This window comes from Myripristis murdjan, chromosome 11 (genome assembly GCF_902150065.1).
Source record: "Myripristis murdjan chromosome 11, fMyrMur1.1, whole genome shotgun sequence".
NCBI classification, from domain to species: domain Eukaryota; kingdom Metazoa; phylum Chordata; class Actinopteri; order Holocentriformes; family Holocentridae; genus Myripristis; species Myripristis murdjan.
In genome coordinates, this window is record NC_043990.1 from 9,486,744 (window position 1) to 9,511,307 (window position 24,564).

The window sequence follows — 24,564 nt, forward strand, 5'->3', positions numbered from 1 at the left end:
AATAAAATCCATGAGGTAATAAACTTGGCCTTGTCGGTACATAGTTATGAAATGCATCGCTAAGATAAACATTTTTGTCTCCATCTTGCTGAGTAAACCACAAAAGCCTTCCCACCAGACAGACCAGGATGGTGTTTAACTCCCGCTAGAGATCAACGTGAAGCACGGGGGACACCTGAACTACTACCTACAGCCGCAGGACTCAACCACCATGTCCTCGTACTGCTTGTAGACCACGTTGTTTCCTGAGTCGATGTACAGAATGCTGATGGGGCTGAGTTTGGACGGGGCGCAGCAGCTGGGCGGCATGTTGCTGGGGTTCATGGAATTCATCAGAGTCTGGATGATGGCGTGGTTGGTGGGCTCCAGGTGGGACCTCAGGGGGAAGTCACACACCCCCTCACAGTGGTACGCCTCGTAATCTAGCGGGGCGATGATCCAATCGTCCCAGCCCAGGTCTCTGAAGTTCACGTGCAGCGGCTTTTTGCTGCACCTCGACTTGGACTTCTTACCGTGCCTCTTGCCGTGGCGGTTTTTGGACGCCGTCGTCCTCCGTCTCCTGCTGGTTTTGGTGCGAGGGCCCCTCTCTCTGGCCTTTCTTTGGACGCCCAGCAGCGCCATGCCGTCCCTCCTCTCGCTGAAGAGGGTCTGCCTCTTCTTGGACCTGGTGAAGACCACTAAGATGGCTTTCTTCTGCTGGGGCCGCCCGTGCCTGTGCAGACCCAGGAGGTGCAGGTCCAGCTCCCTCTCGGGGTTGTCCAGCACGGCCCTGAGCTCCAGGCAGAACTGCTTCCCCTGCTTCAGGTGCTGCCGCTCTTGGAATATCTCCCACACGTCCAGCACCTCCCATTTGGGCCCGTGGGAATCCTGAAGATCCAGCGTTTTGGAGTCGAGCAGCTGCTGGTCGTGGCAGGAGAGGAGCTGGATGTCGACGGGCTCTGTTTCCGATATCCTGAAATTCCCAGACACTTTGGTGTATATCCTGAGCTCGGCCCCCAGCACCTCTGCTTTTTCGGAGAGGGTTGAGACGTCGAACAGATACTGCTGTCTCCTCAGAGGGGAGAGTGGGAGGTCATCTGTGGAAGGCATTAAAGCAGTGGGGTCAGATGCGCTCTCTCAAGGAGATGATGTGCATGCCATAGAAACGTGGAATTTGACAGAAAAATCCCCGCTATTGTTCAGCTTGCTGCATCAAAATCATCTGGGAGACAAACAGTGAATCATGGGAATTTAATCCTACCTGCATGCATGCACAGACACACACAGAGAGACGCGTGGGCAGACAGACAGACACGCACGCACGCACGCACGCACATACACACACACACACACAGGGATATTTGCAGTATTTAATATGATTTATTATTAGAGGCACATACCTTGTCCATTATCTACAAAACTTGCGATGGTGTTTGCAGCTTTGGACGAGCGGAAGAAGCTGGCGTTGAGTCCCAGTTTCTCTGCCGTGGAGAAAGTCTTATAAATAGAGAGCATGTAGTCGTGAGGCTCCACTAAGTCTTTAGGAGCTCCTTTGTTGTGTCTCTCGCTGGAGGCTGGCGTGTAAAACTCCTTGAAGTATTTGGACGCCTCTTGTCCATCAAGCAGCTTGGTCACCTTGCTGCTCTTGGGGCCGGACGGCAGGAAAATAGCGAGCGTGTGAAAACAGGGGGCTTCCCATGCAAACACAAGAGCCGCGTAGAGGAAAGTGAAGTGGTGGAAATCCATTCTCTGCACTTTGCTCCTGCAGTCAAGTGCGGTGGCTGAGCTGTGGCCGGGGGACCACGGGCGAAGCCGAGGCTGGACTCTGCATCCGCTCTGCAGCGAGGCGGCCGCTCTGCCGAGTGTGCACCGCTCAGGACAGGCGGTCCAAAGTTAAAAAGGGAGGCGAAAACACGCCCACCTTGTTCTGGTCTTGTTAAGCCTGACTGGTGGACGCAAATTAAGGCTGTAAAACTAATTGTTCCCCTGTCCCCCCATCACCTCGCTGCTGGGGGGCAGATGTCCGGCGTGGGAGGGCGAGAGAGCGCAGGTCAGCTTCTGCGGCTGTGCGCTCCCACCGGCAAATAACGCGCACAAAAGACAATATTAGGCGAGTTGTTCCCTTTACCAAAACTCACATTACACAGTTTTGTCTGTTTGAATAGCACCACAGATCTGACTGAGTTTGTGCCTTAAAGTACCGTGGGTCTAGTTGACCTGTTCATGGAGTCGTCCGCCCTCTAGTGAAGCACAAAAAATGCGCCCACTCGTCTGAAAGAGCCAACCTGACAAGATGCAGCCAATCAGCACCATGGATAGAGTCTACTGCTTCACTCAACCTAGAAAAAAAAAAAAATTTAATCTGATTTATAAAGTGAAACACCAGCGCACCAAACGAGTATAATTTGACTAAGAAAAATAGAATTTATTAGAAAGAGGAAGCATCAGTGAAATACAACAGCTTGCACGACATTTCCAGCCTGTTACATAATTAGAGGAGACACTGTTGCACCTGTTACACAGAGAGGTAGTCTATAATGATTGATAGAGGTCAATAGTTTAGATATAATCTGTCATTTACACATGATGAAACATGGAAAACCCCAAAGGAACAGAACAAACAATTTGGAAAACAGAAGCCATTAGTGATGTGCATATAATTTCAAGGAATTCTTCACTTTGCCGACTTGTTCATGTTGTGATACGTAGGAATCCTTCACAAAGCGCATCTTTTCAAGCATATTTTTTTTTGACACTGTCATTGTTTATGGCCCTCTGAACAGGAGGCTCAGTGCGTAGATAATCAGACACACAGCGCCCGAGGAGAGGCTGGTGCCGGAGTCGAAGATGCTGTCGGAGCTGGTGGTCTCTGAGGTGCTGGCGCTGGTGGTGGTGGTGGTGGTGCTGGTGGTGTTGATGGTGATGGTAGGGGGGGTTGTGGATGCTGTTGCTGCTGCTGATGAAGCGCCGCTGTCGGTGGTGGACGGGGTCAGAGTGGTTGGGGTGGACTTGATGGTGAAGGAGCGTGACTGGGCGCCCCACTCCTGCAGGGTGAAGGCCATGGTCAGGTTCTCACCTGCAGGGATGAGAGAGCAATTGCAAAAAAACATGGCTTAGTTTTTATTCAAACAGCATCTTGTTGTGGACACTTTGATTATTGCAATTTTTTCATTTGCTGTATTTTTTGTGTCCTGATCTTTACTGCAGCAAGTACACAGTTCTCTAAGTGTATTTTTTATTGATGTATGAAGTTACAGCCGGATAAGAAAATGTATTTTTACTTTTTGTTTATATGCATAGCATTTGGTGGATGCACAATGAGCGCATACATTCATAGCATGGGTGGCAGCCTAAGTGCAACACTCTGTGTCACTGAGGTGACTGAGGACATTTCTAACACCGAGTGTTTGACTGAGCCAGCAGCTGAGATGGAGACGTACCGCTGCTGACGATGGACAGGTCGGTGTAGTTGGCCCAGCAGCCGCTGAACAGGATGGTGGTGTTTCCCTCCAGTCCATCCAGGCTGTTTCCAGAGGAGTCCTTCAGGGTGGCCGTGACCATGAGGGACGTGACTCCCACCGACACACAGTTACCCTGCAGACAAGACCAGAGGTCAGAGTTTAGACGGGAGTCCAGACGAATGTTCAGCTCCTGGGTGTCTGCAAGATCATGTGCTGCTATTTGATCCCACAGACATGCAACAATTGAACTAACTGAACCGAATATTTCTGTGTGACATAACAAACTGCACACACAGACATAAAAAGGGTAAACTACAAAGACATTTATTAGTTACAAAGAATTTCAAAAAGGCATCTCAAGTGCTGCGGCCTCCAGTGGTGCTCACTGGGTAAGGGATGACAGTTTCTAAAAAAGAAAAAATCCAAGGCACTTTCCTATTTTTGGCACTTTTTAGTTTGTCTGAATGTGGGAAAGTAGGAAAAATAGTAGAATTTCCACTAAAAACTCTCTAAAAATCTCTTTAACCAACAGATATTTAGGCTATTGCACAGAGTTGTTTCCTTTTGATAACTAATAAAATAATTTGTTTTTCAAGGTTCCTCCATGAACATGTTTTTCACCCTCTGTGCTGCTCCTGGTAACTGTCTGGCTTGCCTCACACTTTGAAAACCCCTGTCTTTGTCGGGTGGTTATATCCAACCCTGAGAACTGGTAAATGACCCTGTGCTCTCGTTCTCTGCCCTCTGATCATCCCCGCTGCCAGCTGCTCTGAGGGTAGATGATGTTTTTAGCGATGTGTCAGTGCAGTGAGGGCCTCACCTCCTCGTCGACGGCCATGAGGCTGGGCTGCTGGTACAGAGGACCCACGTACTCCCCGGATATCGGCTCCACTATCACCAGCAGGTTGGACACACTGGACACAAAGCTCACCTCAGGCTCGTCCCTTGACACCTCTGTGGTGGCCACCTGACGTTCGGAGCAGAGAATAAATATTAAGAATGAATTGCTTAGAATGCTTTGAATCAAATTAGTCACACGCAACACTGTGTTGGTCTAACTGTACTGCTGATTGTGCTGCTTCTCCTCACATTTCTCTCGTTTACACTGAATAAATGCTACGCTCCGGTGTTGTGGGGAGCCTCACCTCGTTCCAGGCCGGGTCGGACGCCGGAGGAGGAGGAGGGACGACGCCCATGGAGGAGACGTTGAAGCCGATGGACCGACTCAGGTTGCCAGACACGGCGGCCTGACCCAGGTCGTTGGCAATGTTCTTCAAAATGGTGAAGTCTTCTTCATCTGAGAATACACAGGAAAACATGCATAGAAACACGATGAAATGTTTTTTTTCTTTGCAAATTTTGTTTTCTGTTTGTTTTATGATGAGGGGCAGGTCAGCTCTGCTTTCAGTCCCTTTTCATTCTGCACAAATAAAACTACTTTGGGGTTTTTCATTAATTTTTCATTTATTTTCACTAAATAAATATATAAATAAATGATGGCACTGAAAAAGGAGGCAGGCATGTTTCAGCCACCCATCTGCTGCTTCAGTGCTTATTATTTACTAATACTATTTGAGTCTAATCCTTTTTTAGTGGTTTGGCTGCAAAAAGTATCAAAAACAGGACGCAGCTTTTCTCTGACATTGTCCTCACTAACCGTTGGTGGTGTTTGTGGTTTGCTGCACCGGAGGCTTCTTGATCTCCACCTCCACTGACAGGCCTGTTGACCTCTTCCTGCGCCGCGCTCCGCCATCCTCCCGGACGATTTTGGTGATCCGGATCATGTTCGCGGGAACCTTGAGGAAGGTCGCCAGGTTCTGGATCAGGCTGTCGCCGAAGAACTCCTCCTCCGTCATGGCGGGCAGCTGGAAGGCGATGACAAGAACCGGGGAGGTTCGAATCTCCACCGGTGTGGATCCTCTCACCAGGACCTTCAGCATCTTGTAGTCCTGGTCAAAGTAGTTGGTGCCCAGACTGGAGTTCAGCTGGGGGACGTATTGCCCTGCAGCAAAAACAAAACAGAAAACAGTGATGTTGGTTTTTGCCGCTGTGGAAACGGTGTTAAAATGCACATTTCCTGCCTGGCTTTCATTTCTTTACCTCAGTTTTCTCCGTCACACATGAACATCCTTTGGAATCAAGGATGTTTGCTTTACTTGTTTTGGTCATGGACCTAAAGCCTGACCAAGATCCATGACTAAAACTTATTAATTAATAAAACTGAGCGAGAGGTATGTCACGTTTTAATAAGGAATTCACAGGCTGTTTAAATGCACGCAATAATGCAATTAGAGAAATTAAGCCATTTTCATTTTCAACAAAGTGACACCTATGTCAGTGTGATTACTTTTAATGCAACAAAGAGCATAATCACACAACATTATTAGAATACAGTGTTTTCACTGAGCTTGACCCGCTCAGGTTGTTTTGATTTCATTAGAATCACATCATATTTGTGCTTGTCAACACAGCTGCTGAAAATGCATCCAACCTGGGAACATCGGCTCTTTCAGGGTGTAGTCGGAGTTGTCGGCGTTCCAGTCAGCGTTTGTTGGAGCGACCAGGTTGTTGTCGACGTAAACATCCAAACGCTGGGGTTTGGAGTAGAAAACAGAGACCAGAACGCTCTGCATGGGTGAAAAACAAACCTCCATTTAATATTTGAAGAAAAGAGTGACTACCACACACTTATATCCATGCTGCTGGTGTAATAAATCACAGTTTATCGGTGCTGCAACAAAAAAATTGCAATTTTTAACTTGAAGATTTACATGGTGTTACATGTTGACCGAGTTTTATGAAGCTGAGGCTGAGGAAACCCATTAAAAACCAATGATAAAAATGGCTTTCTGTAAATATGGTTTTATTTTAAATTGCTATCAGACAGCAGCCTGGAGGGGATCATGTGTTTGGTGCATCTGTCCACAGCTAATCTTGCATACTACTGGACCTAAGGTTTTTTGTGCACAGTTATGACTGTCTGACTGAGGACCTTTTGTTGAAAAACCTGTTTTATAGCACAACCAAGTGCTAACATCTCTACTCTTCTAGTGTCTAAAGTCTGTTGTCAGTCATTAGCAGGAGTGCACAGCTCAGGGCACCGACCTCAGAGGGGTCCGCGTTGAGTATCATGAGCCGCAGTTTCTGTGGGGTGACGCTGGTGAAGAAGACGTCGAAGGCTTGGTTAGTGGCCACGATGCTGTGGAAGAGCGACACTCTCTTCTGACAGGTGTAGCCAGAACACCAGCCGTGGTCCTGTGGGCCTGCGCACAAATACACACAGCCAGACATTAAAGACACATTCGTTTTCGCTTTTACAGCACTGAAATGAAACTTTACATTGTGACGCCAGTTCAGTCAGTTCCCTGAGAGATGTAATGTTTCCCTTGTGGATGAAAGCCGTCAGTTAAATTCAGTGCACTAATAAAGGTCCACACCAATGATTTTACATGTTTAGCGTCATATCCACAAAATGTATAAACTCCACATTTCTGCTAGGAAAATTTTCTAAATATTCAATAATGATATGGTTTACAAAAACTTTTAAAACAGCTTTGCAAGGTGTTTTGAGCTAATATTACGAACATAATTAGGTCCTGATCCTGCAAAATGATGCAAGTAGCAGCTATGAACAACCACAGACATCGACTCATCATCAAAATGTTGGCTGTGGCGTTTTTGTATTGCGCTGAACGTCGTACCGTTAATGAGATCCACGAAGCCCTGTCCCAGCACGGCCACGGGGGACAGACGCCTGGTCTCTGTGTCCGAGTCCAGGCTCTCGATCACCAGCATCCTGTAGTTCAGTCCAAAGCACCTGTAGCTCTGCCAGGGAAACACGTACGTGCAGTTCTCCCTGATCACGCCTGAGGCAATCAAATCAATCACAGAGGCATTTAGGAATCAGTTTCTTCTCACGTCCTTCAAAGATCCACATACACACAACCTGTTTTCTGTCATGGACACTTTGACAGGGTTGAACAAACTGGCTGCTGCAGGGCTCAGGGCACTGTTTGTTTGCCGGACAATTTCTTTAAACGTGATCTATGGAAAGAGATTGATGCCTGAACTGGATTACATTAATCTGGATTTGTCTGACTGTATCACTGAATTCCAAAAGTTAAAAAAAAAAAAAAAAAAGTTGCAAAATTTAACATAATTAAAACTTGATCAACGTGCACATTCTCCTGAAATGGGTGGTTGTGATTTATACTGAATCACACTGATTTATTTTCAGAAAATTTAACATAATGACGTGAAACTGATTCTGATGATCATCTAACTGAACTTTTAACTATAATTTCCAAATCAGGTTTCTCAATTTAGATTGAGCTAACTGACACACACATGTGGGCAATCAGAAAAATCAGAAATACTTTATGGATCCCTGAGGGGAAACTGGGTCAGCTGAAGTTGCTCAAATTCTCAAGAGAGGAATATATTATGAAATAAGAAACTGAGCATATGTTAAAATAAATAAGCACAATGGAAACATATGTTAGAGGGCAGGTGAACAGAAAGACAGGCACCTTTGTGCGGAGCGATCTGGTCCACGGGGATGCGGCTGCCGTTGGGGAAGGTGAGCATGACTTTGGGGATGCGGTAGTCGCCCAGGCCCCTCCTGGGATCCCCTCCCCATTCAAACTCTGACTGGGGCACCACGGCGCCCACGGCACCCAGGAAGGAGCCGTCCAGGTCCTTCAGCAAGCTCTTCTTCTTGGCGTCGCAGTCCATGTCCACGCAGTCAGCTGGGTTCGCCTTACTGAAGAGCGAAAACTTTGTCAGTATCACTCCGGATTAACAAAAACAGACCTTATTACATGTCTCACACATTCACAGGTGACACTACAGGGTAAAGCTGCATCAGGCAAAATTTTTACATCAGCTCAAATAACAAAGTGGCTCTGCAATAGAAAACAGCAGCATGCCATCCTGTTATTGAGGTGTCACAGATTTGTCCTATTTACCCAAATAATTAATTTCAGGTGTCGGGTGTGTACACTTGTTTGTTCACAGGAAGAATCCGAACTTAAGAGTGAAATGCAGCAGTAAGCGAGCGCTCGGTCCAGAGAAAGGTGGACTTATTAATGCTAGTGAGTCTCATATCTTTGGTGTAAAGCATCACAGACCGGCTGGGTTGGTAAACATGACTGTGCTCTGTGCAGTTTAGCTTTATGAACCATCGATCCTCCATGACGTCTGAGTTCTGGAGTTCAAATTTTTCAAAAAAGGACGTCCATCTGCCAGTTTGTGAAGTGCAGAAAGTAACTTACAAATACTGCAGAACATAAAAATCAACTTTTCATTCTCACTGTTTTTGTAAATATTTTGGAGCTGTATGTCATTCTCATATGTTAACACTGAAATCATAAAAATGTCTTTTGTTCGTGAAAGACAGAAGTGAACTTACATTGTAATCATTACACTCGAGAGTTAAGACATTTCAAACAATTTTTGGTTTATATTTCACAGTTATATATGCTGTGTCATTGTGTACAAATTTACACAAATTCTAATCCGATGACACTGCACGCCTGAAACGTTTCCATGGTAACTGTGTGTGCTGTGCGTCGTGAAGCCGTACCTCACATCGGGCCTGTGGATGAAGACTTTGGCTCCGTCTGTGCTGTCGACGGAGGTCAGGCGAGCCACGTGCACGGGGTGCTGCAGGTCCTCGTTGATCGGGTTGGTGATGAACATCACGTTCGTCTGGCTGGAGCAGACGTTTCGGAAATTGACGAATGTCGTGTCTTGATGGGGAACATACAGGGAAAGAAGTTAGAGTCAGAGGAGTGCAACATCACACGCCTGCAAATATGTAAGTTCATCCCTGCTCTCCTGTCACAAAGGACTTTGTTTAAATAATTGCAAAAATGTAAATTACAGTGCAAGTTAATCAGATTTACTTGCTGACTTGCACCAACGTGTCCCAGCTCTCAGCTTTACTTGAACAAATTAAAATTCAGCTGGATTTTTATTTCTCTATTCAATAAAACATTCATTCATTTTTTTCAGGTTTTAACTTGTTTTTTTTTTTGTCAAATCAAACTGAATACTTGTTTTCTAAGATCAGCTGACCCTTGAAATTCTACTTTTTCTGACCGACTTTGTCTCATGTTATCTGTCGATTGAAAAGTCACAGGGACGGAGCTCACCGACGACTTTCATCAGTCCCTTGATGGCGTTGTAGTTGTTATTCAGATGGTGGACCTTTACCGGGGCGTTGTTGTGTGAGGATGCAAAGGTCGGCCAGCAGATTCCAGACCTGCCGCCTACGTCAAGACCAAGTCAGAAAGTGAGGAAAGGCTGTTTCAGAGAAGAACCATCATCTTAACATCATGAACTACACAACACACAGGAGAAAACCCAACCCTTCAGCTGATGTAAAAAACATTTCTAAGGTTATTAGGGTATTAGGAGTTATTAGTTTCCAAATGACAGCGGTGTTATATTGTAAGGGCTCGGGTAGCCGTGGAGAGGCGGTCCTGTACCGTTGGGAGGTCGGGGGGCTCGGTGGCCATCGCTGATCTGGAGGTTGAAATCCGATGTGGACAAACTGTCTGAACAGTTGAAGTTGGGGCTGCTGCCAACTATCAAGGCATTCTGGGAACAGAGGACGCATCATGAAAGTAAAAAAAAAAAAAAACACCTAAAGTACTGGGTATCAGTGATGTTTTTCCTATACAGCAGTGTGGAACCGAAAACATTCAAGGGCATGAGGAAGGTAAATATAAAACGAAGGTGGACTGATTTCAGCGGAGCCCTCTTACCTGGATGTGTGCCGTTTTATCGGCGAATGCGTGGGACAGAGAGGGAGGGGCGAAGATGAGAGGCATGATGCCCATCCCGTTGTCCACCAGGGTCACGTTGGCAACGATGACGTCGCTCACAGTCTGTGAGGAGGGAGGAACGGGACGGAGAGGGGCATGAGAAGAAGAGGAAGAGGAAAATGTACAGAAAATGATCTATATTACATGTTTTATTGTTTTATTCTCAGGAAATTGTAACATTATTAAAATAATCTGTCCCTGTGTTTAGGAGTCAGTGATATCAGGATGAGGGTTTGAACTTGAAAAGGACATAAGTAAGTTTTGACCTCGCCAGACTTTCAAAAAAAAAAAAAAAAAAAAAAAAAAAAAATCCATAAAACCAGAAAGAAAACACTAATGTGCTTATCTTGGCCTCTGGGTAAACATTCCTATTATGTATTATTCACATCATTTATTTTGGTATTTCATTCTATCTCTTTATGTGCGTGTAAATGCAAATGTATGAACATTTATCATTTATAATGCATATGTGAACAGATGTTATGTAGTGCCAAGTTAATATTTCAGTGACTTGATTTTGTTACGTATTGTCTCCTCCATATTGAAAACAAATGGGGAAAAAAAAAAAAAGATAAAACACCAAAAAGATGCCAGTTGTTCCATTAAAAAGCTTACATGTCTTGACTGTGGAGACTGCCAAAGCAGCATAAGCAGCCAACAGTGAAACCCAATAAATGACAATAAATGGGAGTTAATAATCTCTCATATATCTTATAGAAGAGCTAGGCAAAGAAATAAGAGCCGTCAAAATCCATCAGGTTGAAATGGAGAGCTCATTTTGCATTAATGTGGTACATAAGGCGGTACATAAATACAGATGCACATGAGAGTCAGTTTTCACACCTGGAAGTAGATGCCGTAGTCGAAGCTCCTCCAGACGGTGAAGCCCTGGACGAGGGTGCAGCCGGGCAGCCCGTCTTTGTTCAGATACACTCCGTACAGACCGCCGTGGGCCTCGTTGTCAGCCCACCTCTCGTTCTCGTTCCAATAACCTGCTCACACACAACACACCTGTCTGAGCGACGTCTCTCGGATGAAGCGATAAAATATAACGTGGTATATATTTACGGCTCTGAGGGAAATTGGATTTTCAAGGCCAGCTCGGGAAACACAGGCGGCACACACCAAGCCGCTCAGTTTGTCTACATCACTGGATCAGATTCCTCCTCCTGCGTTACCTGGACACGGTTCACCGTCGATGCGATACGCAACTCTCTCATATCCTGCCACGATGTTGTGCTGCAACACGACGTTTGTCCCCTCGTTGACCTGCGACACAAAAATAATACTTTATTAAAAAAAAAAGTGTTAATAACTCTTGAAAATCCTGAACAGTGAAATAGGCTTTTTGAAATTTGCAGTGTGTGAAGTGATGGAAAAATGCCTGATATATTGTGTATAACAGAAACAATGAGGCAGACGTTTTTCCATGTTTTTGAGTAACTTGCCCAACTCATTCTGCTTCATCAGTGTGATTCAGTATTTATGGTTGTAACTGTTTTTGCCTTCAGTTTTTATTTTCACCTTTGAATGTGTATTGATCCGGGTTCAATTATTGTCTCATCTATACAACATAGTGAACAGCGTTTAAAAAAATAGCAGGGAAATGCTTAGACACTGCAATATGTAATCAACACTTTTGTTCTCTCGCTTTATTATTGAAGTGAATGGATCTTTGTGGACTTTCATTCTGCAAGGTTGATTGTAAATTAGAAAAGCAGGAAAATGTTCACATATTGCAAATCTAATCTATCTTTTTCAAGGCTGAAGTGGATGCACTGTCATGGAATATATTTAACTAAAATCACAAGCCATTTTATACAGAACAAAATACCCGACTGACTAAATTTAATTGACACTACGTAAACAGAGTAGGCTTGGAACTGAAACAGGTTTTAAAGTGTAATTTGTTGTTGATTTAGGAGGACGGACCTCGACGGCGGCGTTCCAGTCGAAGTTGAAGTCCTCCTCTCTGTCCTGATAGGATCCCGGCCACAAGCTCAGGGTCACCAGGTTCCTCCGCACGGCCACCTTGTTGCCCCACACCCTGATCGCTGTGAACGGTCACACATTTTGACATTTTGCATTTCAGTAACTGCTGACCATCGGTGGTGAAAATTAGTTTTGAGCCTGTTATTTATCGTGTTCCTCTCTTCCTTGGAAGTAAGGTTTGCATGGCTAGCTGTGGGAGGGCAGAACTGAAATGAGCCGGTCTACCTTCTCCAACAGTGCGGAAGATGACGTTATCATCGACGTTGAGCCCGTCCGTCCCGAAGACCCCGATGGCGGGAGAGAAGCCGTGGTGGAAAGCACAGCCCTGGACGTACGAGTCATTTCCTGAAACCTTTCAAACACAGACAGCACAGAGTTAGTTTTACCACTTTAACATGTTCAGAGACCGGGGGCCTCCTGCTCAGACAGTGAACCATCTCTCATCTGTAAATATGAGGGCAACTTGCTTGTGTAATGGCTCCACCTAGTGGCCATGTCACCACCTACTGGGTATAAATGGAAGTCAAAATGGTTTGATCCAGTAAAATATAGGAGTCAAAAAACCTTTTTGTCTTTATTAAAGCCAAACAATACATCATTTCACCTGTAATATGAAATTTACTGCATACCGTCAGTCACATCAAATCTAGAGGAAATTTAAATGTTTATGGTAAGTGGTGCAAGAGTATTCATTTAAATGGGAGGTGTGTTGACTAGTTTACTCTGCATGTACACCCTGAGTGTGTCGCTGTGTTGCTGTACCTCTCCCAGGTTGAGGAAGGCCACAGAGTAGCGGGGGTCGGTGTAGTCGGTCCAGCCCTCCTGACCGGAGCGGTAAAACTCCACGTTCCTGATCTGAGCCGTGCCTTCAGGACACAGTGACATATTATGAGTTTAACCTCATGTTGCTTGTGAATGACACGCCGTGCCCGACTCTACACTGCACACCTATGAGCTTCATATTTCTGCAAAACAGGACATTAGCAAACGGGATACAGTATATAGACTGATGAGGATAATTAGCTGAGGGAAACTGGAACAAGCAATAAGAACATAAGCGATAAAAGGAATTACAGCAATTATAATAAAAACAATCATGTGTAATAATATGTATGTCTGTAAAGTAAGCATATAAAATGTATACAATCAAACACATTGCAGATAACACATATCTAGGGAAGCACAATGAAGAAAATACATCATCATTTTCATGGATGCTGAGTTAGGAAAGAAGATGTAAATAAGAAAACAAAAAAGAAAAAAAGGGATAAAGGAGATAGAGGGTAATATAGTATGGGGGTATAAAGCGATTGTGAATGTTTGAGTTGATGTTTTATTACAAACATTAATCCAGAGATTCACAATTACACCCAATTATGCTCCTAAAGAAGAACTTTTGGATCCTGCTACTGCTTTATTCCAAACTGTGAAGCATAAAATCTAAAATCATTCTTTCCCAGATCAAATCTATTCTGGGTTCCTGCAGCATTAGACAATCCTGTGAATGAATGAATGAATGAATGAATGAATGAATGAATGAATTTGATTTACTTTTGTGTCTTGTCTTGCAACTCATCCCTTATGGAATTATAAAACCCCCAAAACACCATTCATCTACGAATCATTACAGTCACATCCTATAACGGATAGCTGCCAGGTAAACACAGTTTACACACAGAAAAAACAAACAAAAAAAGCATTTAAGCCACATTTACATCCCTGAAGCCAAAATAGATCACGTAAATGTTCCTTGTCCTCTAGATAATCGGCGACTGCAAAAACTTTGTATCCAAAGAGTCATTTAAGTCTCTCTGTGTGAGCTAACCACATCAGATCTGGGTTTTGACACCGATTAAATAACTGTAAGTGCAAATCACAAGACAAAGGACAATAAAACACGAGGTCAAACTCGTTCTGGATTTCATTCAAATCTCAGAAAAGACAGATCCGCTCTTCCTCCTTAAGCCCCTGGACTGAAGTTTGGCACATAGCCAAATTTGTGAGTACCAAATTTCCATCCCAGCAACAGTGAATGATGGACTGCACAGCATAAGGTGAGATGAGAGATGATTGGTAACGGATCTACACACCTCTGTAGTCGATTCCAGCCCAGGAGTAGGTGCCGACCAGCAGCCTGGCTCCAAACGACTCCTCCAACAGGTCTGCGTAGCTCTGACCGATGATCTTGATGTTTCTGGTCAGCAGCCCGACGTCAGCGGCCAGAGTGTAGCTCCGCGTTGTTCCCGGGACGCTGTGAGTCTCCCCTGGAGGAGCGAGAGAGAGCGCGGACCACAGGTCAGAGGGAATACGGGTCATTTTGTAATTCTGCAGGTTTTTTTGCGGTGTGCTGAGGAAGATGTTGGACTGACCGACGTGAGTGTGGATCAACGGCTGGTTCAGGGTCAGCGTGAGGGCGTTTCCTGACACAGCAGTGATCTGACGCGTCTCTGTCTCCCATGCGTTGTAACTGGTGGTGGAAATGACGATCTCATCTCCAACCTGCACACATGGAAAAAAACAAGCAGACAAACAAACAAATAATTCAATAGTATTATATAAGTAATAACACCAGACGTTGTACAGTAACATTGCATGGTATATGTAACTGTCAGGGATTAATGCTATGCAATATTTTATAGAATAATGCTACACACTACACACTGTACAACTAATGTAAGGTCATATTTGTGTATCTGTATAATGTGGAAGATGCATATAACATGTCAATATATCTTTGTGCAATTACCCAAATTTACAGTGTAAAGTATTTAAAATACTGCTATCTTGTAGTGCAATAATTTTTGATGTATAATGTTATTAACATGGTAAGGTTATATTTGGTCATACTTACAGAGCTGCATCATGTGAAAGATACATATAGAGCATACAATGTACACAGTGTACTCACATATTGCATATAGTGAATATAGCACACAGTTTGTTTTTTTATTTTCATCATTTATCATTCTTTTTCCTCTGTTCTTCTCTATTTCTTGTGAGCTGCTGAAACATACAAATTTCCCGCAATGGGCATCAATTAAGTTTTTCTTATCTTATCTTATCTTATCTTATCTTATCTTATCTTACATGCAGCTCTGTGTGTAAGCAAGATTTTAGTAAATAGTGCCACTTCATACACAGAGATTTCAACAGGTTATAGTTGATTAAGTCCGCTATAGAAGTCCATGTGTGACCCGTGTGTGTAAAATCTGCTGATGTTCATACGAGAGAAACCACCAACCTGCCAGTCGACGGGCTCCCGCAGGGTGAGTGTGTCGGAGCCTGCAGGGGCGGTGGCGGCCAGTTTGGTGTGGTAAACATCATGAGGTTGTCCATACAGCTCCAGCGTACCAAACACACCTGTTGGGAAAACAACAGACATGTGTACTGAGTGACTGTATTTCAGCATGCATCATCATATCAACACAGGAGGCTTTCTTGTGTAACTTCTTAACAACTTTTTCTTGTCGACTATAAGGAAAATACTTCTTCTCATTGCATTTGCGACAAAATACAATGAAGCTTGATAAGTTTTCTCCCCTTGATTGTATTAACACTGGAGTGTTCCCAGGTGGTGCAAAATTTCAAGCAGAAAATCTGAAAGACAGATAATGTGCTGTGGATAGAAATAAATATTACATATTAAATTTCTAAACAAAACGACATGCTATTTTCATGTGTTCATCTTGTGAAAAGTTAAGCCAATCATTATGGTGAGGTAAGTAAAACAGTTTTGGTTAACTTACGGTTAGAGTTAGGTTTCTGCAGCTAAAACCATTTGGTTTAATTAAGAAATGAAGCCGGGTCATCAGAGTTGAAGGAATATATAATCCCATCCACACCTTTACTTTCCTAATTCAGTGCCTTGCTCAAGGGTAGTAACTGAGGGTGCAGACAATGTTACTGCTTCTCTTCAACATTACACATTTTCCCATCTAGTCCTGACACATTAACCAGCAGTCTTCCTGTCTTTAGGCTCCTGTCATCGTACTAAATCAAGCCGCACAGTGGTTCCTTACCCAGGACCTTGGATCCCTGGTTGGGCCCATTCGGCAGGGGCCAGTCGGGGGTGCCATGATTTCCTCTCAGTTTAATGTGTAGTTCCCCTCTGAACGGCTCATCAGCCCAACCAGCGATCATCCTGCCGCCCTGCAACACAGCGAAAAGACATGCACCTCAATGTGTTGCAGATGTTGCAGATGATCGCTCTGCAGCAGTGAAGCTCGGGCTCCACAGACGACCAGAGCACCGACCTGGATGGAGATGTAGATGGCATCGAGCACCACGATGTTGTACGCCGGTGCGGCCCGGGCCTGTCTGCTGCTGGACGAACCATTCAAGGTGTCTGGGATCTCAAGAACCCCGATGACCGTCAGCTTATTGAGGGGAGGGGTGTCGCTGTCCAGAACCACCCATTTCCCTGCGGTTTGGTAGAGATGCAGAGTTATGAGGTTCAGTTAAAGCACAACTCTGAGATGCAAGGAAAGAGAATGACAAGGCTGGAAAAGGCACATTCAACACAATCATCAGCTTCTTTCACTTGAATCAAGGTTACGTTTATGCAGTGAACCCTCACCTGATGGGATGACCACGTCGGCGCCCTCTGCTGGAACGAGGAAGTTATTCTCCTCTGAGCTTAGCCAGAAAGAAGCGTTGGACCACAGACTGGGAGCAAAAAGAGACAGAGACACACAAGAAACATTATTTTTTAGTGCTAGAAAGGCCAAAAAGTGGTCAGCTGATGACCTTTTTCAGTTGTGGAATTAAATATTTCTGTTTTTAAAGTCTGTACAAGAGGTCTTTGATAGCCAAACTCATGCAATGAAACAGTAGCTTTAATTATATAGGCCTTTCACACTGTTAACTGAATTGTTTCCCTAATTCATGTATGTATGTATCTATACATCCATCCATTTGTCCCACTTAAAATAAACAATGCAGCTGGTGAATTTGAGTAACAGAGCTGCGGTGAGCGTACATGAAGTCGTCGGGCCGGCGGCTGGGCACGGGGGCGAGGGTGGCCGGGGGAGGGGGCGGCGGCGGGATGCAGTTAGGGAAGAAGCAGCGGTAGACCTGGAAGTTCACCGCAACGTCGACCATGGAGCGGTCGACACTTGCGCGACGCCGGCGCTCGTTGGTCTTCCCGGACACTGAAGGAGCACAACAATTAATGTCAAGTGAATGAAGGCGCTCAAATTATTGAACTCTTAATGTCTCTTTAATGAGATCGCCGTGGGGAAAGTGAGGACAGTGATGGAGTGGCACATGAAAAATGGATAGACTATGACCTCATGTCGTAGATCCTCATGAATCAAACAACAAAACACATATAATACATATCATACAAACACAAAGTAATTATGTTTTCAGGAAAGCAGTAATTTATGCTTTTTCTCTTCTTAGGCTCCATCCAAACTAAACAGACTCCTGCTAAATACCACTTACTGTGATGCATACGTGGAATGGATTTGTAAACTCTACTGTGTGTCAGATGTAAAATTCAAAGACTTTTCATTGACCTTCTATGATCAAAATCAAGAATTTCCATGACCAACATAAAACGTCATATGACATTGTTGTAAACCTCGAACGCTCTGATGAAGGCTCTGTGCCAAAAAGCACACGTGTTTTTCTAATGTGACGTGAACAAAATAAACAGGTGAAATGTGTGTACTTTGTCCTCTTTGACTTGACAATTTGAGATGCGCTGTCCTGTCACATTTTTTAAAATATGTCTACTGGATTTTGGGTTTAGCATTCAACTGAGACTCAACTGAGAATTCAACTTTCTCTTCCAACACAATCATATGACAACACCCTTCAGATTTCAGAGGTCATATCAAAATGCATTATTCTGTTTTATCACATGAAAAAGTGCAAAATAAACATTACTTTTGATAAGAAACCAGTGAACTGATTTTTGTAGATTGTGGCTGATCAGTTCCAGGACTTGTGCGAGCCCGATAACAATCAGAATATCCACATTAAAGTCCGTTTGTGTCTCACCCAGGTAGTAGAGGTTGTTGGAGCTGTTGTCGAAGTGCCAGTCTCCGTTCTGGTTGCTGCTGTACGTTAGCGGAGCCGCGGAGCCGTTCCTCATGTCCACGATGCGGAACCTGTCCGGACTCTGGGTGAGGTTGTGGTTGATGATCACGTACTGATCGGGCTGGAAAGGACAAAGAACGAGCAAAAACCCTCAGGAGGTGTCAGGAGGAGAAGAGCTGTAGCCTGCACTGCAAAAACTCAAAATCTTACCAAGAAAATGTGTCTTATTTCAAAATATCTCACTACACTTAAAATAAGACATGATCACCTAAGAAATAACTTGTTTTTAGAGAATTTTCACTTGTTTCAAGGGAATTTTCACTTGTTCCAATGGGAAATTTTTCCAATGAAACAAGTGAAAATTGTCTAAAAACAAGTTACTTCTGAGGTGATCATGTCTTATTTTAAGTGTAATGAGATATTTTACTCTAGAAATAAGACATTTTGACTTGAAATAAGACAAATATACTTAGTAAGATTTTGAGTTTTTGCAGTGTGTGCTTTGAAATCTGGACTGAAATTTGAAAGAAAGCTCTTGCATGTCAGAATGGTAAGGTTTAATGCACATGCTCTGACTGTAAGATTCAGTTCACAGTGACACAGGTCTGATCTGATTACCCTGAAATTTATTTGGTAAAGTCATACAAAATCTAAACAAGAAAGCGTCTTGGAAATGTCGTACCTTGAAGCCGTAGAACTTTGCAGAGTACGTGATGTTCGTAATTTGGTCCGCATCTTTGAAGTACCAGTTGTAAGTCTGAGTGGAAGGCAACAAGGCCATCCAGCCAAACTTATGGGTCATTCTCTTCTTCAGGAAGGGAACCACACTGGTGCCTGGAACAGTGACAGGTTTTTTTTTTTTTTTTTTAAACAATGCTTTTGAAGGAACACTTCACCCAAAGCAGATATTTGCCCACTAAGCTCTAGAGCAACCTATCCATCCAGATACTGCAGTGTCAGTGTGATTTGGTGAGGTTTCCAGGAAAACACAACAAACTGTGTCCAAATATAAATTAGAGGTGGCTAGATACAGTTTACTGATGATCTTTAGCAGAAATAGTTCCTAAAAAGGCTCTAGCTCCCGAGGTTGTGGATTATCTGTACCAGTAGCTTTGGAAAGAGCTGATGTTGTTGATTTACCCATCTAGCCTCGCTGTTATTGGGGAGCCAACAGACAGAGAAGATTGTAGCAGAGAGGAAACATCACCAAATCGCACAATTTGCAATAAGGGTAAGTCGTAAAATGTGTTTTTGCATTTTTTTTGGGGGGGTGAACTCTTCCTTTTACCAGCACAATACAGACATTTCAGGACACTGTCAGAACTTCTGTGTTTTTAATACCATGTGAGTTGGTCAAGATGACATCCTTGGCCTTCAGGGAGGAGGGTGAGGGATTGTTGAACGACAGGCGGTGGAAGTTGACGGTGTTGTCACACACGGCGCCGGGGAAGCCCACGCTCCACTCGGCGCTCTGCGAGCAGTGTGCGGGGTCCAGCAGGGGGCTCATCGGCACCACCTTGTAGTCCACGTTTCCTGTGGAGCAGAGCAGTGATGGTTACACCCTCTTAAGTGTAACAGCACAAATGAAGATTATCCTAAGAAATCCACTGTTATAAACCTCTATGTTATACATTCATACTCTATGTTATTATTATTTCCTTCAGACTTGAACCCAGATTTTTTTCAGGAGAATTAAACATCAGTTATTGCTATTTGTTTGCTTATTGGTTTGATATTGTACCTCTGTCAGTGAAAATGGACTAGCATGCTATTTAGTGTAACTCACTGCTAGTCAACAAATGGGTCAGCATAAAGCTTAGAAAATGAATGTAACATTAAATGTGTATGGTATAAGGTCACTGTTAATCAGCTGGACAGTACCTGAGGCAGTTCATTATGAGTTTGCGGCATTCTTATCATTATCATGACTTTCATCATATATAACATTACATTCTATTTCCCTGATTTATATCTTTTTACCCCCTGGCTATTAATCTACCCGAGATGAGCCACTTTGAATTACATTCATTTTACAAACTGAGGTGCATAACTAAGGATTGACAGAGTTTGGGAGATTAACAAGAAATCGTTGTCACTGATGAGGCTAACTAAATAGATAATGACGGATTTGAGATTAATATACACTGTCAAAAATCTCCCTCTATAACAAGACATGAGTCTCATATTCAGTGTTAAAAAATGTTGCTTTTCTTAAAACAAGAGAATCGGATGAGAAAATCCCAAAGCTAGCCAACCTTTTCCAGAGGTTCCTTGAGATAAGTGTCATTTTCTTCTGCCTTGTTTCAACATATTTTTACTGATTCCCACAGAAATTCCTGAAACAAGTGAAACTGCTTTGGAAACAAGTGGGATTATCTCATCCTATGGGCAGATTTTTCACTTGTTTGAAGAAAAACAATTTTTTTAAGACTGAATATGATTTGTTAAGATGGTGATTTTTGGCAGTGTGACTAAAAATGACAAATGTGAGTAATTAGAAACTGATATGACCGATCACCTGTGAGGGAACCATCAGTGTCGACCAGCTGCACCTCGTGCTCCCACCTGAATCCTGCCTTGTTGGGGGAGTTAAAGTACTGGACCCCACTAAACCTGACGGCCCAGCCCCCACAGTCATGCACACACGTCCCGTCAATGCTGGTCACCCCGATGGCTGTGCAGGAACCGCGGTCAAAGTTGATGAACTTGGTGTTGAGGACGCTCATGCCATCGTCAAACGGCGTGATGACACCTCGGTGTGAGCAGTAGTCGTCCCCGAGGCCCAGCTCGTCCACGTGGCCCACGATGGTGCTGTTGGACACGGTCGCCCCTCCGTCCTCTCCGAAGCCGCTCACTGCCCACTGCATGATGCGCTTGGCCTCGATGCCGGCTTTCTCGTTGTTGACCATGACGAAGCCGCTGAACTGCACGGCACCCACGTTCACCCACTCGGCGCCCTTCTCGCAGTTCCAGGTGGTGAGGGTGCGGAACACGGCGGGCTCCGGGGTGCGGGAGCGGCAGCCGCCGTTCTTCATGGGGAAGAAGTCTTGGAAGATCCAGAGGCCGAACCAGCCCTGGGAGTGGACGGTGTTGTTGGTGAACTCACCCAGGGGAACCTTCTTCTGGCAGATGTTTGGATCATAGGACGGGCCGTCAGGGTGCTCGTGCATGCGGTACCAGAAGCCGAAGTGGGTGCCTCCAGCGGCGGCATTGTGCCGGACGATGTTGTTGGGGTTGGTGACCCAGTAGGCGGCGGGAGTGACATCATCGTTCAGGAGGCTGGTGCTCTGTTTGACAAAGACGGCCAGGTTGTACTGCAGGATGTTCCCCGTCTCAATGCCGTCCTCGATGAAGAAGGCCCCGCCCATGATGTCGTAGATGACGTTGTGCTCCACCAGCAGGTTGTGCGTGTTGTGGATGGTCACGGCTCTGTTGAAGGTCTGGTGGATGGCACAGCCTCTCACGTACGACTGGTAGTTGATGTCCCCCATCAGATGCCAGTGGATGGGATAGCGCCCGAGCCTGAATGCTTGTCCTGCATGGAAAAGCTGTGAGATAAAAGCATGCATGAGGGGAATTTTACATGAGTGACTAAATAAACACAGAAGGAGCAAAGATTCCCATGCTATAAGAGTGACAAGAAGGTTATAAAAACATTTCAACTCAAAAGGATCAAGAAAAGTTGTCAAGAAAGTAATCCATGGAACCCCCCTGGGGTCACATGATGGAAAAAATAAAACTCATGCAAATATATCCTGGGCAATATATCCAATTCAATATGAAGTCTCCGTTCATATTGAATTGTCAGTCTGCGCCCCCAGATTTACTGATCAGTATCCTCTGTGCATAAAAAGCATGGACTGCTAATCTGAAAGTAAAGTATACAAATCTTAGAACATTGATTCATAATCTCAGTGTGTAGTCAAGTGTGCAATTTATAAATTTGACTCTATAGATTGATAACTTGAAGGTATGTCTTATGAATCTGTTTGTAGAGATTTATAAAATGAAGAATCATTTGTACAATCATTTATATGTTTTCTACCATGCGACTCCAGGGGCATTTCATAGTGATCTGATCAGTTGAATCAGCTGTAAATATAAAGTGAGAACAAGGCTGATAAGTACCGGTCAGACAGATTTAGCAGAGGAGGGTTTTCTCTGCCTGTAAAATTAATTTTACCTCAACGTATTCCAGTCTTCCAATGGCCAGATTCTCGTTTGGCCTCGGTGCGTGGAACATGATGCAGCCTCCAAACTGATCGCTGCCGGTCTCCTCGCCAAACCTTCCCTGGAAGCAGGTCTGGGTGGCAAATTCACCTGAAACACGCAGGACAGTTAAAATGACACTGTTGTTATATGGCACTGAACCTGTTAAAAGCTCAAAATGTGCAGATATGTTTTCTGGCAGGTGGCGGGTGCTGTTGTTGACTCACAGTAAATGCAGCTGTATCAGAAATTATTAGATTGCCAACATTGCAATCAACTAACGAATTGTGTGAGGTGCAAATAGTGGAAATAAAGTCACAACTACAGAAAAAGAAAGCAAATATAAAAGATATTCCTGTGTCCTTAGAGTATTTCTGCATTATAAAGAAAAATGTATTTTGCTGACAGATACAATATATTTTTTATATAATGTTCTGTGCTCTTTTCTTTGACTTATTTTCTTAACAATTAGTGTAGCATTTGCTCAGATATTAGCTGTAAATATGACTCATCATGCAGTACCCGTGTTGAAGCCGTCGGGGCAGGCCTCGATCGTGTCGTTCCATTCCTGGTGCTGGGAGCCTCGGACCACGATGTTCCTGGTGAGGAGGCCCACCTCGGCTCGGCCCTCGAACACTGTGCCGTCGGGCAGCGTGACCGACACCCCGAGGTGGGTGTACTCGAGCGGCTCGGTCAGGGTGAGAGTCTTGCCATCGTCCGACACGGAGGCGATCCTCCTCACCTCGTTCTCTCTCTGACTGTGCCTGGAAAATAAATGTGAAATAAACACGACCAGCGTAAGTTCTCCCTCTGGCTTAAGATCAAAACCTGCTGGGAGATGCTACTGGTGGAACCCAAAATGTCATCTTTTCTATTCCAAATTTTAAAAATCAAGCACATGAGATATTAATCTAAAATGGTGAGAAGCTGCTGGTGAGTGGGGATGTAATCATGCGCTCTTTAGTGCTGCAGGAGTTTAATCTTTATACTTTACGGCAGGCAGATGTGCAGGAAATTCAGTTGTTTTGTCAGGGTGTTTTTCTGGGCTGCAATGGATCACTTCCCAAAACACTACCAGGAATATTTTCTATTCCTTCCTGGGATTTGATTACCCAACTAATCCTTACATCTCCTCTTCGGGCTGTTTTCCACCTTAAACACTCTGAAACATCTTCTGTTACACTGCAGCCTGAGGGTGTTTGTGTGTGCTTGTGCTTTGTGTATGTGCAGGTAAATGGGTGTCTGCATATCTGCATGTATACATGTGCTCAAGTATAATAGCTGTGTTTCAAATGGTATTTTCCTCAAACTTGAGTTTTGAAGATGCATCAGTTCAAGTCTCCGCCGTACCTGTGGCCGGTGGAGGCGATGACGATCTCGTCTCCGGCCTTCCACGTCACCTCCTTCATCAGAGTCAGTGTGACGGAGCCGTTGGTGGCCGTTTGTGCCAAGTGGGTCCAGGGAACAGGAACTGGAATACCTGGAGAAACAGGTTCACAACAATGACTGACACCTGAGGGGGCCTGGTGGGGCTCGCTACTAATAGCATCTCTGCAGGACACAGGCCTCACATTACTCTGCTATGGTGCCATTCTGTGACATAATGACAAGTGATCAGTTTGAGAACACGAGGTTGCTATCCATTTCAATTCTCTGGTGCCCGTTTCATGGTAAAGATGACATCTTTCAGTCTGCAGGAGATTAGATCATTATACTGTAAGCTCTCATACTTTCAAAGCTTCATATTTTTATTTCTTTAGCTGTGAAAAGGTGCAGTTAATATGAGGAAAAAGCTGCAGACTGTTTGATTTATTTTCAAGGTCTCCTCACTCACATGGAACGAACAGTTCAGAAAGTTTGTACAAGGTCAAAAGGTTTTCAGTCATGTGAATTTCAGAAACATACATGTTTATATCCTGTTATATCATCATGAATGTGTAGCATCTGAATTATTATGATTTTGAAAGTGGCTGTGCTGATTTAGGTGATTATTTTCATCAACATTCAATAGTAACTGAGGAAATAAGTGTCAAGTATCTACATTTAGA

The 24,564-nt window shown here is 44.2% G+C and overlaps 2 protein-coding genes across 2 annotated transcripts in view; both read right to left on the minus strand.

Moving 5' to 3' along the window:
• Positions 1-183: 183 nt before the first annotated feature.
• Positions 184-1,725, minus strand: gdf6b (growth differentiation factor 6b). The gene is made up of 2 exons (XM_030064012.1): positions 1,380-1,725; positions 184-1,076 (listed from the first exon to the last, which is right to left on the minus strand). The coding sequence occupies exons 1-2, from the start codon at positions 1,723-1,725 to the stop codon at positions 184-186; spliced, it is 1,239 nt and encodes a 412-aa protein (XP_029919872.1).
• Positions 1,726-2,420: 695 nt separating this feature from the next.
• Positions 2,421-24,564, minus strand: part of pkhd1l1.1 (PKHD1 like 1, tandem duplicate 1) — a 55,291-nt gene continuing 33,147 nt past the window's right edge. Inside the window, exons 46-77 of the mRNA XM_030063116.1 lie at positions 23,867-23,996; positions 23,039-23,280; positions 22,491-22,627; positions 20,826-21,855; positions 19,649-19,840; positions 18,990-19,141; positions 18,269-18,428; positions 17,241-17,412; positions 16,839-16,927; positions 16,516-16,682; positions 16,282-16,411; positions 15,504-15,622; positions 14,632-14,761; positions 14,353-14,526; positions 13,025-13,128; positions 12,488-12,614; positions 12,203-12,324; positions 11,449-11,539; positions 11,114-11,262; positions 10,211-10,333; positions 9,932-10,043; positions 9,596-9,712; positions 9,025-9,190; positions 7,970-8,202; positions 7,142-7,306; positions 6,546-6,703; positions 5,932-6,067; positions 5,098-5,442; positions 4,586-4,737; positions 4,261-4,407; positions 3,420-3,573; positions 2,421-3,055 (exon numbers count right to left, since the gene is read on the minus strand). Of these exons, the coding sequence (XP_029918976.1) occupies positions 2,745-3,055; positions 3,420-3,573; positions 4,261-4,407; positions 4,586-4,737; positions 5,098-5,442; positions 5,932-6,067; positions 6,546-6,703; positions 7,142-7,306; positions 7,970-8,202; positions 9,025-9,190; positions 9,596-9,712; positions 9,932-10,043; positions 10,211-10,333; positions 11,114-11,262; positions 11,449-11,539; positions 12,203-12,324; positions 12,488-12,614; positions 13,025-13,128; positions 14,353-14,526; positions 14,632-14,761; positions 15,504-15,622; positions 16,282-16,411; positions 16,516-16,682; positions 16,839-16,927; positions 17,241-17,412; positions 18,269-18,428; positions 18,990-19,141; positions 19,649-19,840; positions 20,826-21,855; positions 22,491-22,627; positions 23,039-23,280; positions 23,867-23,996 (5,936 nt within the window). The 3' untranslated portion in view covers positions 2,421-2,744. The remainder of the gene's footprint in view (positions 3,056-3,419; positions 3,574-4,260; positions 4,408-4,585; positions 4,738-5,097; positions 5,443-5,931; positions 6,068-6,545; positions 6,704-7,141; positions 7,307-7,969; positions 8,203-9,024; positions 9,191-9,595; positions 9,713-9,931; positions 10,044-10,210; positions 10,334-11,113; positions 11,263-11,448; positions 11,540-12,202; positions 12,325-12,487; positions 12,615-13,024; positions 13,129-14,352; positions 14,527-14,631; positions 14,762-15,503; positions 15,623-16,281; positions 16,412-16,515; positions 16,683-16,838; positions 16,928-17,240; positions 17,413-18,268; positions 18,429-18,989; positions 19,142-19,648; positions 19,841-20,825; positions 21,856-22,490; positions 22,628-23,038; positions 23,281-23,866; positions 23,997-24,564) is intronic.